This window comes from Gallus gallus, chromosome 3 (assembly GCF_016699485.2).
Source record: "Gallus gallus isolate bGalGal1 chromosome 3, bGalGal1.mat.broiler.GRCg7b, whole genome shotgun sequence".
Lineage (NCBI taxonomy): Eukaryota > Metazoa > Chordata > Aves > Galliformes > Phasianidae > Gallus > Gallus gallus.
The window spans coordinates 62527670-62543809 of NC_052534.1; the positions used below are offsets into that span (position 1 = coordinate 62527670).

The 16140-nt window shown below is 43.5% G+C and overlaps 1 protein-coding gene across 4 annotated transcripts in view; it reads left to right on the plus strand.

The window, feature by feature from the left end:
- Positions 1–16140, plus strand: part of CEP85L (centrosomal protein 85 like) — a 146351-nt gene that overhangs the window by 24223 nt on the left and 105988 nt on the right. Inside the window, exon 1 of one of the 4 annotated variants that reach the window (XM_015284484.4) lies at positions 6122–6306. The exons of the other annotated variants lie outside the window; for them this stretch is intronic. Coding sequence (XP_015139970.1) covers positions 6252–6306 — 55 coding nt within the window. The 5' untranslated portion in view covers positions 6122–6251. Of the gene's footprint in view, positions 1–6121; positions 6307–16140 lie in introns of those variants that run through there. 4 annotated transcript variants of the gene reach the window in all.

Sequence of the window (16140 nt, forward strand, 5' to 3'; positions counted from 1 at the left end):
ATCCCTTTGCAGTAATACAGGGTTTGGCTCAAACACAAGTGACCAGAGAATTTCTTGTGAGTAACGTTCATAGGCTGTACTTCTGACAGGGAGTAAACAAACTCCATATTTTAGGCTATAAGCAGCCAGAGATGGGCATTTGGAAGAAATTTCCATTTCCAAGTATTAATATAAAGTCACATTGCTGGTTGATTGATCTCTAGTTTGTTTGGCTGCCCAGTTTAGAATCACCTGTTGTTTTCAATTCTGTATTTCTCAACAGCTTTAGAATTCTGAAGGGGTGTTTGTCAAAAAAGGAAAGCAGGAACCTCTGATCCTTTGCTTCAGTGACTGAATACAAGGGACATGCTTTTTGATTAGACTTTAAAACAGGTAGATTTTAAACAGATCAAGCTAAATGCTGTTCAGTGCTCCCAATGTGGCAGCTGCTTCCCATTTGTGGTGGAGTTTCATCTACGTAAAGCAGTTTAGAAAAATCTTCAAATCGTGCTATAGCAATGTTGTCCATTGCTTTATCCTTCTGCACTGGTTTATCTATGTGTTGCATGATGTCAAGGAAGACTGTCTTGAAGTAAAATGTCAACTGTAAAAGCTCAACCATTGCTAGCAGCAGTTGGATTGAAAGTCTGGCCTGCAGCACTGCTGAAGCTTCCTACATTTTAACATAAGTTAATAATTCCAAATAAGAAGCATTTTGGTATGGCCGTTTTGAAACTGAATTGTGACTGCCCGGTCTGGTGATCTGCTGGCTTAATTTTCTTGATTTTGCTTGTCTTTCTCTCTGAAGAATACTAGCAAATACTGTCAGGAACAAAACTATCATTTCTCTTTATTATTACCACAGAACCCTGTTGACTGCAACAAGTCTCAAATAGGACCTTTATCAGATGCTCCAGCAACAGAATAGATGCAGAATATCACCAAGGGATCTTGATCCACTCTCTTGACAGGATTTACTGCCTGTTGATTTTTTTTTTTTATCTTAGACCCACTGGAAAAAAAAAAGAAAAAATATGGGTGCTCCTAAAATATAGGAAAGGAAAACCAGTTCATAGCAAGGGAAGGAGAGTAAGGTGGGTTCAAGAGCACGAGAACCATAGAGACTGTAAAAAATGTCATTCAACAGAAGTGGAAGAAGAATTTATTAAAAACAAAGTATTTTGTCTAAATGTTATGTTTTGAAAGATGTTGAATATGTCAATGAGTCCCACTGGTACTTGGGGAGGAGGCAGGCTGTTCCAGTACAGGCAGTCTGCTGTGGCATGTGTTAGGAGCCAATCCTGGAAGCTGCCTGCTGCCGCTAGGCTTTTAAATACTCTCTCCATCCTCTCCCAGGCCGCTTATTTTTCCCCCTCTTGCCCTTCTGGGAGAGCGACAGAGATGAGGGAAGGTGGAACAGCAGAACTAAAAAAAAATTGCCCTTGAGAAGAATACATCTGGGAACCTCCTTGTTTGTTTTACAAGACCCTGATGAGATGCCACTGGATTCCACACCCAAAATGAGTTCTTCTTGTGGTATCAGAGTTGATGACTAAGGGGTTATTATTGTAAATCTCTTTATTTTAAAATCTTGTAATGAAAAAAATATGATTATCCTCCCCATCAGTAATGAACCATGTAAACTGCATAACTCCCAAGAGTTTTCCAGCAGTGGCATAAACTGAAACATTTACAGGCTGAGATTCTCAGATTCTGTAACCCATAATATTAAGTAGAATGTGAAATTTCAGGAGGCTTGTAATAAAAGCATAGCTATGGTAACAATAACCTTCTTGATTTTATTCACTGTCATGGTTTCAGCTGCTACCGGAAGAGCAGGGCAAAGCAGGTTCAATTCCATATCAGTTTTTGCTCCTTTGTGAAAGACATGCTTCCTAATTTACTTGTAGAAAAAGGCAAAAATAAAAGCATCGCATCGCATACACTATCATTTCCTGATGCCTGCTTTGCAGATACCAGCTGGCACAGTTTATTGTTGATGCTATACAGTGCATGCAATGTAATTTTAGTGGAACATTTCAGTCTTTTATAGACCAACCTGCCCCTGCCAGCAGGGTACAGTTTATGAAGTAAGCCATGCTGTTGTTAGCGACATGCAGTTTAACATCTCGCTTTGTAACACACGTAGCTGTTTTCTGGTAATTCAGGAGAAATTGTTCTAAGGCTTTTCTAAGGTTGCTTAGATTTTGCTAGGACACAGTGTACAGCTTCAGAAGTTGTGGGTGGAGGAAAATCATTTCGGTGCTTAGTGAAATAATAATAAAAAATCAGTAACTGAAAATCTGTGATTTTAATTTCCAAGTAATTGAGAAGATGTGTTTGCAGAAGTGATGCTGTTGGTTCTGACAGAATGCAGACATGTCTGATGTTTTAATTAGGCAGTGGAAATAGTCTGCGTTTTCCTAGAATCACGTTTAGCTATTTAGCATTAGAGGGTTTTGAGGTTTTTTTTAATAATCTTTTAATTCTATTAAATGCAAAAGCAAGCATGTAGAATAAACACTGAACACGTTTCTGCCTTTAATCAAAGAAAAAAGACTGCATCCAGAGGTTACATTTCAGCTTAATTTCATTTAGATCATCATATTTTTACTCAAGAAAAAAAAAAAAAAGATGTGATTTCTGAACCCGGAGATAGATCACAAATCCTTGGGTAAGATGTGCTGCAGTTGACATTAATGAGACAGCATCTGCTTAGTACCAAGCACTTAAGCTATTAATTCTATTGTTGTTTTTCTTTGTTGATTCTGCCAAGAGGGAGGAGTTTGTGTCACAAGGAAAGAAATGGAGAAAAGGCTTTGCGGACAATAGGAACTTGAGTCCATTCATTGTCTGGAGCGTCGCGTTTCACAACAATTATACCGGCTGTTTCCACTTAGCATAGATTTACTTGTAAGGCACCACGCTTGGGCTTTCTAGGAGTATCCTAAACTTTACACACCTCTGGAGTGGGGCTGTACTGGGACAGGGGTTGCTATCTTCCTAAGTGTCAGCCCAAGGGATTTAAAACGTGGTAAGCTTGTGCAAGTGCTCTTAGTGCAGGTAAGTGCTATGAGGTGCAGAGGCACAAACGAAGTGGCTCAGCAGTACCCAACTTCTCTGCTCAGCTGCACCCTGTAGATCGGAGGGCACAGACTCAAAGGATGGCTTGGGATATCCTCAGGACCCACACAGTGAGGTCTATGTAAAGGATGTGCTTGCCCCAGCAGCAATAAACAGCACATACTTGGCTCTGCAGGAGGCCCATTCCAGCTAACACAGGTTTTTAGTTTTTCTTTAAGAAGTTTTTGAGAATCTCTAACAAATTCTGCTCCCTGCCTAGAACTATGCACGTAGGCAGACTGCAGATGCAAAACATTTCTGGAAAGTGCATAAAGTATTAGCCAGCTGAATGTATTCATAGAGCAAAGCATAGACTGCAGTTTGGCCCAGTTTCCAGGCAGACACAGGGAGGTTATTCACTTTAACATTTGCATTCAGTTACAATAAGATATAACTTAAAATCCAAACAAAACAATGAATGTATCCCAAGTTCAGTTATCTACTTAAAGGGTGGGTATTTTGTTTGTTTGTTTGTCTCTCTGCTCTGAGCAGTAGCACTTTAAAGGCACGAGTGGGTGGGCTCAGACACCTTGGAAGACAAGAAGCTGCTGAGTCAACCTCCCTCTCCAAGCAGCACGGTGGAAGCGAGTCAGCCAGCCAAACCCATTGTGTTCTGATCTCCTCCTTATATTCGCATTTTTTTTTCTCTGTAATATTATTCATGACTGGTTGAGATATATAGAAAACTCTATAAGGCTTCCATGAACGGCAATGCCAAGAACCATAACATAGACTGCAGTGACACATTAGGAGATGAAAGAACTATTAGCAGAGCATTTCTGTGCACACGGCTTTCTGGCGGCACAATATGCCACTGGATTCTTGCAGCTCCATCATAGGACAGCATCAGAAACTGCAGAACTCTGCACTGATGGGGGAATTTTTCTGCCCACCTGATGCTGGATGCCTTTCTCTTCTTGGCATTCAGTTTCCTCTCAGGTTGCTGTGTTCCCATGTGAATACACTAGCGGCACACACTTACCCAGAGCGGAGCAAACTCAACAAAAGAGCCTGCAACAGATTTTACACCTGGGCAAGTTTTTATACAAGTATCAAACCAAGCTGTTCACACGTTTCTTGGTGCTGGGTGCTTTACAAGTTATACCACCTTTTATTGCCCCTTCTTACACTCATGCTTACCCGCCTTACTCTCGCTAGCATCCATGAGTATCGAAGCTGGCTTGTTGGTTGAAGGGTTGCATGTTTTTGGCTTGATGTTACTGATAATTTACTCTCTCATATTGGTATTTGTGGCATCTTCAAAGTGCTTCCGCCCTTCTGTCATTCAGAGGGCCTCCAGAAACATTCTGAAGGTTCTGATGGAATCTTCTGGAGCAGATACGCACCGCTTTTAGGTGCGGTTGGTTTTTATTCAGCATTTACTTTTTGAAGCCTGTGTTTCTACAGCTCTACCTACTCAGTGACAATTATGCTCCCTGGGTTAAGTGAGCTGGCGAGGAATGCAGAGCGTCACATCTTTGGTGAGTACGTAAGGGCTGTACGCAGACAAGAAAAAGGACAGCACAATATGCAAGCATTTCTACATGCTCATTCCACTATTTCAGAGGCCTCTCTTTTACTGAGTACATTATGAATATGTAGCTAGGTGTAAATAAAATATGACATACCGAAATCTAACATATAATTTCCCAAGGAGATAAAAGCTATTCTGTGACGAACAGCTACTATTAAAAATGCATCCAGTCAGCAGGAAGTATTTGAACATAGATTTTATGTATCGATTGTGGATGTTTTGCATGCATTGCTCCTCTTTCACCTCACTCCTTAGCCCTGTCATGTCCACTGTGCTATGCAGTGCCATCTAAATTTTTCATACGTTGGTAGTAGTGGTGTGTTTTGTAATTTTGGGATGGTTACACTAAAGATGGAAGCCACCTAAGTATTTTCTCCTTCATTTTACAATCTGTTGGGCAATGGCGATCACTGACAGGTTCAGAAGGCAGTTTGCAGTGGGGATCACTGGGCTCCAGTTGCAGACCAGCAACAGCAATGCGAGAGCTGCTGTGGCAGAATTCTCTCTCGATGTATTTTGGCAGCCTCAGAACAGCTCTGGTTGGAAGCTTTAATGCTGTTTTTGACTTATTGCTGACAAGAGCATTTTGTTTCCAGCCCTGTGGCCTAAGGTTGATTGTGATGCTTATAATTAACCACTCAAGGGAAAGTTGTGATTCTTCTTTCTTTGCACTTCTTTTTTTTTTCTTATGAAGACCAGGGAATACAGGAGAACTGCGATTTTATAATAAACTCTAATAAGCCTGGATGGGTACTTTAGAAGGTGTAATTCTGGAGGAAAGCATTTCATCTTTCTTTACTGATGACCTTGATATCAAACTCACTTCCACCATCGTGGAATACAGCTGTACAGATATTTATGAGGCCTCCCAGCTGCCTGCTAGGCAGCAGCTGCACTGCAGACCCCTCTCCAGGAGGAGAGTGTGGCAGTGCCTGGGCTGTGACCCCGTGCTGTATTCTGCCGCTCTCCTCATCCTCCACTACGGCCGCTTCCCTTTGCCCCTCCGTTTCCACATTATATTTACATGCCCCTGCTAATTGGCTCTGCATTTACCTGCCTGGATCGCAGCCTAGGCGGGAAGAAAAGGAAGAACGGAGGGTACCGCTGTACCGCTCACGCCCCAGCTCTGTGTACCCTGCGGGCAGGCTGAGGAAGTTCGCACTCTCGAGGCAAACGGGAGCGCCCAGCTCATCCTCGGGCCTGAGCGGGTCCGCGGGCCGGGCCGGGCCGGGGTAAGGTGACCTCCCCCTACGGCTCCAGCCTGCCTCCCGCTCGGCCCTCGGTGGCCACTCCCCCCGCGCCCCTTCCCCGTGGGCCGACTTATGCAAGAGGCTCGCCCCCGAGCTCCGCAGCATCCGCGATCTCCCGCCCCTGTCCCCGCCCCGCTCCGCTCCCAGCGCCGGAGAAGCAGGCGGCGGCGGCAGCGCAATAAAGGAACTTCTGTCTGCGGCGAGGGCGGTCAGCTCCTCCCGCCTGCGCGATCGCGGCCCAGCAGCATGGCCGCGGCACCCCGGGGGCAGCGAGCCGCCCGCTAGACCCTGCCGCCCGCCCGGGCCGTTCGTCCCCCGCCCGGGGCCGGCCAGCGAGCGGCTCCGCGCTGCCGGAGCGCGGCACCATGTGGGGAGGGCTGCAGCCTCAGCTCGGCGCCGGCCCTCGCGGCTACAGGGCAGGTAAGGAGCGGGACGCGGGGATGGGGCAGCTGTGGCCGCGGGGATGGGGAGTGCGGGGCCGGCGCCGTTTCCCTTCCCCTCCCTTCCCCCGCCCGGCGCTGCCTCGCCGTTCCCTGCCTGCGGTGCGCTGCCGGCGCCCCGCAGCAGCGCCTATGCCTGCAGGGAAGCGGCTCCTTCGCTCCCTCCCCCGCCCCGCGGAAGGAAGCGCCGCAGCGGCTCCGCGAGGGTACGTGGCGGGGAGCGACCCCCGGGCTCGGCGGACGCTAATGCAGTCAGTCTGCTGCTATCTTTAGGGCCGCCCGCGCTGATCGGGGGGGTTTTCTCTCTTAAATCTGCGGCTCGGTCCCTCCTGCCGCGGAAGGAGCCTGCCCGGGGCCGAGGGCGGCAGGGCCTCCCCCGGTGCCGCTCGGCGCGCCCCGCTGGGTCTGGAGAGCCTGGGTAAAGCCGCGCTTACACACGTAATCCCCTTCTGTGGATTGGGCTCTTGTTTTTTCTTCTTCTTCTTCCCTTTTTCCCCTTGTTAGTGTACCGTTGGGCAGGGGATCGAAGCAGAAGGCTCGTTGTTTCCCTTCGTGCTTCTTGCTTTACATTATTTAGGTTGCAGCCTGTTCCGGTTGTCGAGGAGATCATCCGAATGCTATTTTTTTTGCATCACTTTGCTCTCGGTTTCTGGGCTTTATATTAGAGTCTGGCTCCCGCAGTTTGCCAGGGGGGAGTTTAAATTTGGTGCTGGTCTGGCAGGGAGGCCGGCCTGAGGATATGAGTGCTTGGGGTGAGTAAATTGCAGGGTGGCATAGCGATTGCTTCTGCGTAGGTAAGCCCAGATACTCAGCTTTTGGGGGGATGCCTTTTCCAGGTTTTTGAAGGCATTGTGGTCTAAATTCAGCGAGCAGAGATCCTGCGAGTACTTTGAGACTTTTTACTTACTGAAGTAATAGATCACAGTGTTAAGCCTGTGGTTTGGTTTGGCAGTGCTGTTACGAGTGCAAAAATAATGCTCTTGTAATACTTTTTTTTTTTTTTTTCATTCAGAAATTTGGCATCCTGTTTGAATTTGGGGCTTGGAAAGTATGGCTGCGTAACGTGTATTTGGTTGGTTGGTGTATTTAAATGGCAGGATTGTTTTGGTTTCATTTGACAGCGCTTCTCTTGCAAATACAAGAGCTGCTAAGATGTTCTCAGCAGCTGCCCGAATCTCTGCAAATAGCCTAATGTTCACTCCCTGTGATTTGAATGAAGGCACTGTTCCTTTTTTCTATGCTATTATTATTAATTTCTGTGTATAACGTGTTTGCCTTGCTGAAGGGTGGTGGATTTTTTTAATGCTTCCTGTACAAAAGTGAAGTTTACGTTATCTTTGTGCTGCTGCTTGGTTGCCGAGGTTGGATATCCTGAACCAAGTGCAACAGATCTCAGTGAATTTGATGGCAACTGCAGCAATTCAGTGTTTCCATTCTTGATGGTTTGTGTTTGGGGCAGGAATACTAGGAGGCTGTATCACGTGTGTGCAGTGCTTGTTCCATTTGCTGGCTTCATACTCTTACAAACGTTATTTTTGTGCATTTTTTACACTTGCTGTAGGAAGACTTTGGGTTGGGCCATTCATTAGTGTGTGTGTTTGGAGCCAAAGTGTTTTCGTGTAGCAGTTCTTGTCAGTAAGTTACTGGATGCTTGTTTTCCTTTTGCTGCTTTCTCAGAGTTGGCTGTGGGATTTGAGAATGTGTTTTGCTTTTCTTTGCCCCCCCCCATTCCCCCATTCCTCCTCTTCTTTGAATACTCGCGGTTAATGTGAAGTTTAAAATATATTTGTATGTGAGTTAGGTAAAAGAAATAGTGTAAGGTAGCAAAACTTATGTAGGTAAACCTCCAATGTGAGGTAAGGTAGACTAACAGAAGGTAGCGGTTGATACAAAGCAAGTGTGTAATGATGATGTTTAAACTTAAGATACAATCTCTGCATTGTGGTTCCAGCATAGCAGCCCCTTCCTTCATTGGCTCTGAAATAGTTGAGAAATTGTTCTGTGAGACTGTGTAAGTGTGCTAAAGAAGTGGAAGGTAATTAGGTTCGTACAGGCATTGTAATGAAGTGACGGCTACAAAGATCCTGTGCAATTATGTTATTGACAGATTAGGTTTGTTTGTTTATTTATGCTTGGATACAAGTTGTCCAAGGGAAAAGTGTTTTGTCCACAGCTGTGTCCTACCAGGATACAGGAGTTAATGAAACATATTCTATCAGAAGAAAAATTCCTCCAGCTTCAAAATTAAATGCTTTAGCAGCAGCTCCTCAGTATAGATCATGGTGGTATTGGCTTTTAAATATTGGTTTGGGAGTATAACAGTTTCCTTGTCTGATTCAGTTCATTACTGAAAGGCGTTATATTTTCCTAGTTGTATGGTAGTCATACATGGATATGGAATCAGAAGCTCTAAGAAAGTATTACAATTTGCTTACTAACAGAATTCTTCAGTAGGCGTCTGGCTCTGTAACTGTATAGGGAAATTATCTTTTTTTCAGTAATAGATGCAGATTAATTCTGATTTTTCTTAAAACTGTAACAGGCTAGGTCACTTCAGTTTTATTTATTTATTTGTGTTGTCCTGTTTGCACACCTCCTTTATTTGGGTGCTTGTTGTTTTACCCAGTAGGTTTAATGAGACATTTTGCTGCCCAGACGAGAAAAATTGACTCTTACACTCCAATGGTCCCCTCCCTGGAAGCGTTCAAGGCCAGGCTGAATGGGATTTTGGGTCTAGTATGAGGCGTCCCTGCCTGTAGCAGGCAGGTTGGAACTGGATGGTTGTAAAGGTCCCTTCCAACTGAAACTGTACTATGATTAGATAATTAGTCCTGGGGGGAAAAAAAAAAAAAAAAAGAAAAAAAAAAAAATCTTGAAATCTTAACAGTGTAAGAAGGTACTGTATGGTTGTTCTGAAGGGACAGCAGTAGTTATAATCTCTGGTACGTTAAATGTTTATTGAAATATCAACTTACGATTTCACACTGCAGAAGGACAGTTCTATCCTTTTAAAACTTTAATGAAAGGAAGCAGTAATTCGTCTTAATGATTTCAAGAAGAATGCATTGATTTGAAACAGTTGTACAGAATGAGCATGAAGTAAAAGACAGCGTGAGCCATCATGTCTGCAGTGGGGGATGGAGGCAAGGGAGGTGCTTGCTGGCCTAAGAGTGCCTGTAGTTTCTGCATTGAACATCTAGGATTTGTCTGCCAAGTATTGCTGCGTACAGCGACGTGGTAAGATTTTAACAACAGGCATTTGAGGCATGTTAAAGGACCTGTGCCTTTCAAAGTATGGACAAGTGGCCAAACGTGGTAACAATATGTGGTGATGAGGATGGCTGAAGATCTCTTGTGATTTGAGGTTATAGCAGGAGATGATCTACCCTTGTTGGAAGCGAAGCCCGTTTGTTCTGGACAAATAAGGAAAAGGGGGACAATACCATAGATGTGTCCCATACCAACTGCTCTGCCTTGCATATTCTTTGGATGGTTGTTTTTATCAAATAACTTGCCTGTGGCTTAATGGTGGGACAGTTAAACTAATTGAATTTCTGTGCTTAGTTGCCTTTTGACTGAAAAAGTGCTGACTTGGTTCTAGTTGTCATTTGTTTGTCAACTGCTCAGATGTGTCCTGTAACTGTACACTGGCAGTAAGAATCTCACTGTGGCTGCAGTTTGCTTTAAAACATATTCAGTGTGTTTGCTATGTGGGCCAAAAAGTGACTTTCTGTTTGCCTTCTATGGTGGGCTCACCTTGCCTGACTGCCAGTCATTCTTGCTTTGATGCTCCGTGACAGAAAAACAGGATGGCACAGTCAGCAGGTTAGGATCTGAGGGAAGAGATCAATCACCGTCATGGGAAATCAGACTCTGCATGGGGGAAATGAACTTAATTTATGGCCAATTAAAATATACTTGTGTAGTGAAAAGCAAAGACAGAAACAAAACAAACCAGCGCATGTGCAAATCACAAGACCCCTATATTCTCCCTACCCTGCTCCCTCTCTCAGGCCTATCTTCCCTTACAGCACATCCTGATCAGGGCGGGGGTTGTGGTCATTCCAAATGGTTAATCTCTGCTGTTCCTTCCTCCTCACGCTTCTCTCTTGCTCTGGTGCAGGTCCCCTCTGAGAGCTGCAGTCTTTCAGTCAACATGAAACTTGCTGAGGCCTGGTCCTATCTCATCTGCATAGCTGCTCTGCCACGGCCTCCACAGGCTGCATGGGAGCCTGGAGCACCTCCTTTCCTTTTCTGACCTGGGTGTCTACAGGGCTTTCTCTCACTTCCTTGCTTGTGGGCAGTACTTTACTTTTTCTTACATGTGCTTACTGGAGGTGCCACCAGCTGTGTGTAGCATGGGGCAGCCCCGGCCTCTACTCACAGATACCACTGATACAGCCCCCTCTGCCAAGCCCATGACGCCCAGCCCTGGTACAACTTGTGGAGAAGAATGCTGGACCTGCAATAATGCTACATGTTGCCCTGAAGCATATTCCTGCCACTGCTGAAGGAGGCTGTTAGAAGGGCTGCTGAGGTCTGCTAAGATCACCCAGATGGGAGCTTCTTGCTGTTGGACTGATTGAGGAAGTGCAAAATATGTTTCATGGGAGACTGCAAACCAGCTGCAGAGGCCTGAGAGTGGATAGCTAGAGAAGATGAGATAGAGAATAATTTGGGTAAACAAGTTCACAGGTATGCCTGGGTTTATACTGGTCCTGACCATTCCCTCCTTCGGACCAAAGCATCAGACTCCTGTGTAATTGCCTGCAAGATGCTCATTTTCCACAGGCATCTGGCTTTGTCGCCTGGGCTGGAGCATGCTATTGATTGCCCAGCTGTATTCCACTGACCTATTTCTCCACAGCCAGCCATGCTGTAAGTGGCATCACATCCTTCTGTTCTGCTTCCCCAGTGACCTTGGCTATTTTTTGAGTGTCAGATGGCTACTGTAAGAGGAAGCAGTGATGTCAATAAGAGAAGAAGGGCAAGGGTCGAGAATTTATTTACTTTCAAGGCATTATATTCCCTGAAATTTGGAAAATGTAACAGAATTGTCTGGGATGGTATAGGTGTGTGAATTGCAGGACATAATTTCCTTTTACAGCTAAAATAATTTAGTGGTAGTTCTTGTGCTTCTGGGTACTTCTGCTCACACATCCTTTCTACTTCCAAGGGGCCTGCTTTGACAGTTGTTCAGCCTTATGGCAAACTGATCTGGGGAACAGGAGCAAGGAGAATACTAATGGTAAATAAATGATACAGGGGGGATTTACATTTGTTTGACTCCTGTTTGAGCCATTGCAGCAGAAAGAGTCTGTGCTGGTGTCAGGCGAGTGCAGAATGCCTGGTGTCAAATGGGCTAGCTGTAAAGTCAGCTTGCAGGTAGTGATCTAGAGCAGCATTGCTTCTCCAATGCAGAACTGCTGATGACATCAGGAGGCCCATAATTAATCCACAGACTTGCTGTGAAGGCCAAGAAAGATTAAGGGAGAGGATCTGGAAAGTGACATTAATTCTACTGGACTTGCATTCAGGTTAAAACTGGTCCAGAGTAATGGACAATGACTGACAAGGTAGTAGAAGGCTGTCTCTGTCTTCCTGAAGAAGGACAGTGTAAGTAGTGTCAAGGAAAAAAAAAAAACCTGCTGCTTCTCTATGTATTAAAATACCTGGAACAAGCTTACAGCAAATGATCCTTTTCAGACTTCTAGCTTTCTAGTATGTTAAGAGTTTTGCAGTGTCAGGCAAGAAACATTCTTGAATCATCCTGGAGAGAGATCTGAGATTCCTTATAAGGTATCTGTATGTTTTTAATGCCTGCTTTGTTCCTGTTGTAGTGTAGTTTCCAGATGGTGTGGAAAGCTGCAAGTTTTTCAAAAGTGTAGAATAAAAATGGCCTTTTTAAAATTTGTGTTTCTTTAAAAGATGGTATCTTCTCTCCTGGGTGCTCTACAGCAAAGATATTTTCGTGTTTGCAAATTTTCATCTCTGGTAGCATTCTTTTATTTAAGAATTAACATGTAAAAATGCTTTGTATACAAAGTTCAGTGACTTGCACTGATTGAAGGCTGAAAGTGGAAGTATAGGAACACTAAAAGGCGTTGACAATACCATTACTTAAAACTTTATCAATCTTGCTAAGAACCGTAGAGAACCCAGCTAACAGTTGTGATCCTAATCTCTACTTGTTTGCTTCATCATCCTAAATACCAAATCGATTGAACAGAGCTCTTGTGTGTTCAGTAGAGTTGTTGTAAGAAAAGGTTTTGCATCAGTAGTGATTGTAGTTGTGAAGACGTTATGAGCACATAAATGACTGTTTTTTGGCTGGAAGCATTCTATGTATAGTTTTTCATAACAGTGTATGAAAGAGGTATGTATATGGTTTTTCTGTTTTAAACTACTATGTTTTCTTTTTAAATTTCAGACTATTCTTCCTTGCTTGTTTTGAATATGTATGAGGGGGATTTTTTTTTTTTAAAACAGAGAAACTAAGCTTGTTGAAAAACTTTAACTCGTGTCATAAGCTTTAGAAGTTAGTAAAGAAAATCTCCTAATGACTTACATGAAGCCAGAATGTCACACTTTCAACTTGAAATTTAGGAGCTCACTTAGATGTTGTGCAGGTTTCTGTAAGCGTGTACTAAAAATGCAGCCTGAAGGCTCTATCTTTGGTGCATCCATATTGAAGTCGATTCTGCTGTGTGTGTAATGCATACTAAGGTTCTTTGAAGAAAGGTGAAAAAAATGCTATCAATTATGGTTTAGCAAACTGGTTCCGTGAAACGATGATTATTTTTTTTGGTCTCTGTCCTTACAATTTCTTTTAGTGCCAAGGATATCTTTAGATCTGATTACAAGGAGAAATAATGTTTCTGTTTGGAAAAATGAAGCATTTTTGTAAGTGTGGGAACTGCATAAAGCCATATAAGTTTGTTGCTGTTGTTGTTCTTTAATGCAATGTAGAAGCTGTGATTACTTTTTCCTATTCAGAAAGGAGATGGGCTTCTTGTTTTAAACAGATTGAGGACAGAGGTAGTTCTGGTAGAAGAATGTTGGGACAGCAAAAAAGTCAGAGAATAACTTGCCTGATTGTGATTTTTAATATCAATATGGTTAAACCTGAAGAGAGGCTTAAACATAGATGATAAAAGGATTTAGGAAAAGGATTTAGTGCTTTACCTACAGTATGCAGCCTTCTAACACTCTAGCAACTGACTGGGTGTCCCGAGGGCGTGCTGTTCTACGTTTATATACACTTTATGCATAACCATGTGTTTATTTTCCTAGACATTCTCCTCTCCATATTGTGATAAACTTAGCAAGTTTAAAAGGTAGGCTTTTTATCTGCATTCTCTACATGAAAGTGAATGGATGCTAAGAATGTCATTTTGTGTTTGTGTGGGGTGAATAGTGCATTTAGTCCGAAGACAAAGAGGCAGGCGAGCATAGCAGGCATGAGGTAATACATGTGGTTGGTGTGCCAAACTTAAAATAAGAAACATCTGCAGCTTGTAGAAGTTCTGCTCTATGCAAATATGCTCTCTCTCTGGAAGAGGAAAACTCACAGGAGAGCTATCAACAGTTGGACACAATGCCTGGTCTTGCCCTGTCAGTGATAAAATGGAAGCAAACTTTTTACTCTCCTGGCAACAGTGGGAATTTCACTATTGGGTGATATTAAATAAACGTGGATAGATTCTAGTTTTTATACAGATAGCAAGTACGCTACAAATTGAGTCCTGGTACTACATACTTTCTGAAGTAGAAATCAGGCTGAGTGTTATTACGTACTGTGCCAACGTAAGGGTTTTGCTACCTTTTTAGCTAGTGGTGTGCTATGTTGAGCACAGCTTTCTGCTAGCTGAACAGATCTTGTCCTGCATAGTGAAGCTTGCAGAAATTTATGCCTATCTTGCTGCAGTTCAGAATCAGCCTTAATGCACAGTTTGGCAGTAGATTGGTTGGCCAGGCACTTTCATCTAGTGATGAGCTAGTTGCTGTTGGGCGTTTAAGCGTACCTGTACATTCCCACTCCTCACTTAGCACTGCAACTGTTTGACTCCTTTCTGAGACAGCTTTGGAGATCAAATTAGAAGAGAGCCTTGTTTGTAAGTGGGGACAGCTTTCTTCCTGAAGCACTTCCTGTGGCATCTGCCGTGGTAGGGCTTTTGCTATGGAAGCAACAGCAAATCTGTGGATGGGAAGAGTGACCAGCCTGTGCGTAGCAGCTAACCAATAGATCCGATTAGCGCTAATGGCAGACAGCATTCTCAGCTCAACCTATATTTGTTACTGAAATAATCTTGCCAGCTGGTGGCTTTGGTACATAGAGATGGGCACCTCTTGCTTTCTATTCTGTGCTGTTTGATGACAAGTGAGATACCTGGTTGTGTCTTAAGCTACAATAGCAAGGTTCTGTAAAGCTCCTCGTTAAATTGCCACTTTTTTTTTCCCTGAGTTCATATTCTTTCTTCTAGGTTGCATACTTCCCAGCATGAGACCTTGTCACATGCTGTCTTGGTACTGTACAGTGCTATGCACATCTATGAAGTCATAAAAATATGTAGCTCATAAAAGCTGAGAGATACTGTTTTACAGAGAAGTCAGTTTTCAGAGCTATACAATTTCTCTTCGTAAGTTATATTTATGTATGTCTATTAAAAAAAAAAACCTTAATCTTTACTAAGCAATTCCAGGGGCAAAATAAACCAGGAGTGTTGTCACAGTCAGCTTAAAATGTAGCTCTCTTAGGAAGTTATACTATGAGTACATTCTCCTTAAAATATGACTCTAGTCAAGTTCCAGTTAATGGACTTGATTGGCAGTATCAAAGTGCATTGTTTACTTTGTGGACTGTACTTTGAAGATTTTCTTCTTTTGGGTTTTTCTCCTCTACTCAGCTGCTATTTTATGACATTTCTGTCTGTCCTCCACTAGGTGAATTATTTTATGGATGGACCTTTATATACTGGGTAGTATACTATCAGACTATACCAATAGAAACACAGTGAAAAGCTCTCTCCATCAGTATTCTTCTTGAAATCATTCCTGTCTTTTGTTCCTGCTTCCCTTTATATAGGTACATTTTTTTTTCTTGATGTTCACAGTTATTCTATTCAGTTTGCAACTGAAAATCAAGGAGAATGCAGTTAAATAGTTCGCAGGTTCTGTCAAGAAAGCACACCAATAAGGGACATGAGTCTGCAGGATGAATCATATTTCTGCTATCTGATGCTGTAAAATGCTTTGGAGGAACTGAAATGTATAGATTCAGTAGTTCAGGCTGTCAATTCATCCCACTTCTCTCTGTTCATGCACTGAGATGAAGCTGCATCACCCGCCTTCTCTCAGCTGTGTTGGTGGGAGGGGAGGGGCTGGGACCTGCTGGTGCTTTGGAACATGCCAGTGAGCAGAGCTGTGAGCTTCCACCACCTCCAAGGCATGGTGAAGAGCATCTTCACACTGGCATTTGGCTGTTTTCCTGAAAATATTAGGAACCCAATTTTTTCTAGACCACTGCTCGTCTTAAACACAGGGTTTTAGAAGAGGTTGTGTCGTAGACCTGGAACTTGTTTGGGACAGTTTTTGTTAGGAAAAGTCACAGCTCATATTGCAGAAGGATCACAGAGGTGAAGAGCATGCCAGGTTTTGTATTATTATTTTCAAGAATCCTCACCTTTTATTTCTATAGACCAGCAAACAGTTCACCAGGACTGAGTGTTTGGCTGTGTCTGTGGAAGAGCTTCAGGCAGGTTCTGCTCTCATGGTGTGAAATTTTGTTGTATAGCGTGGTCACATCCGTGCTGAC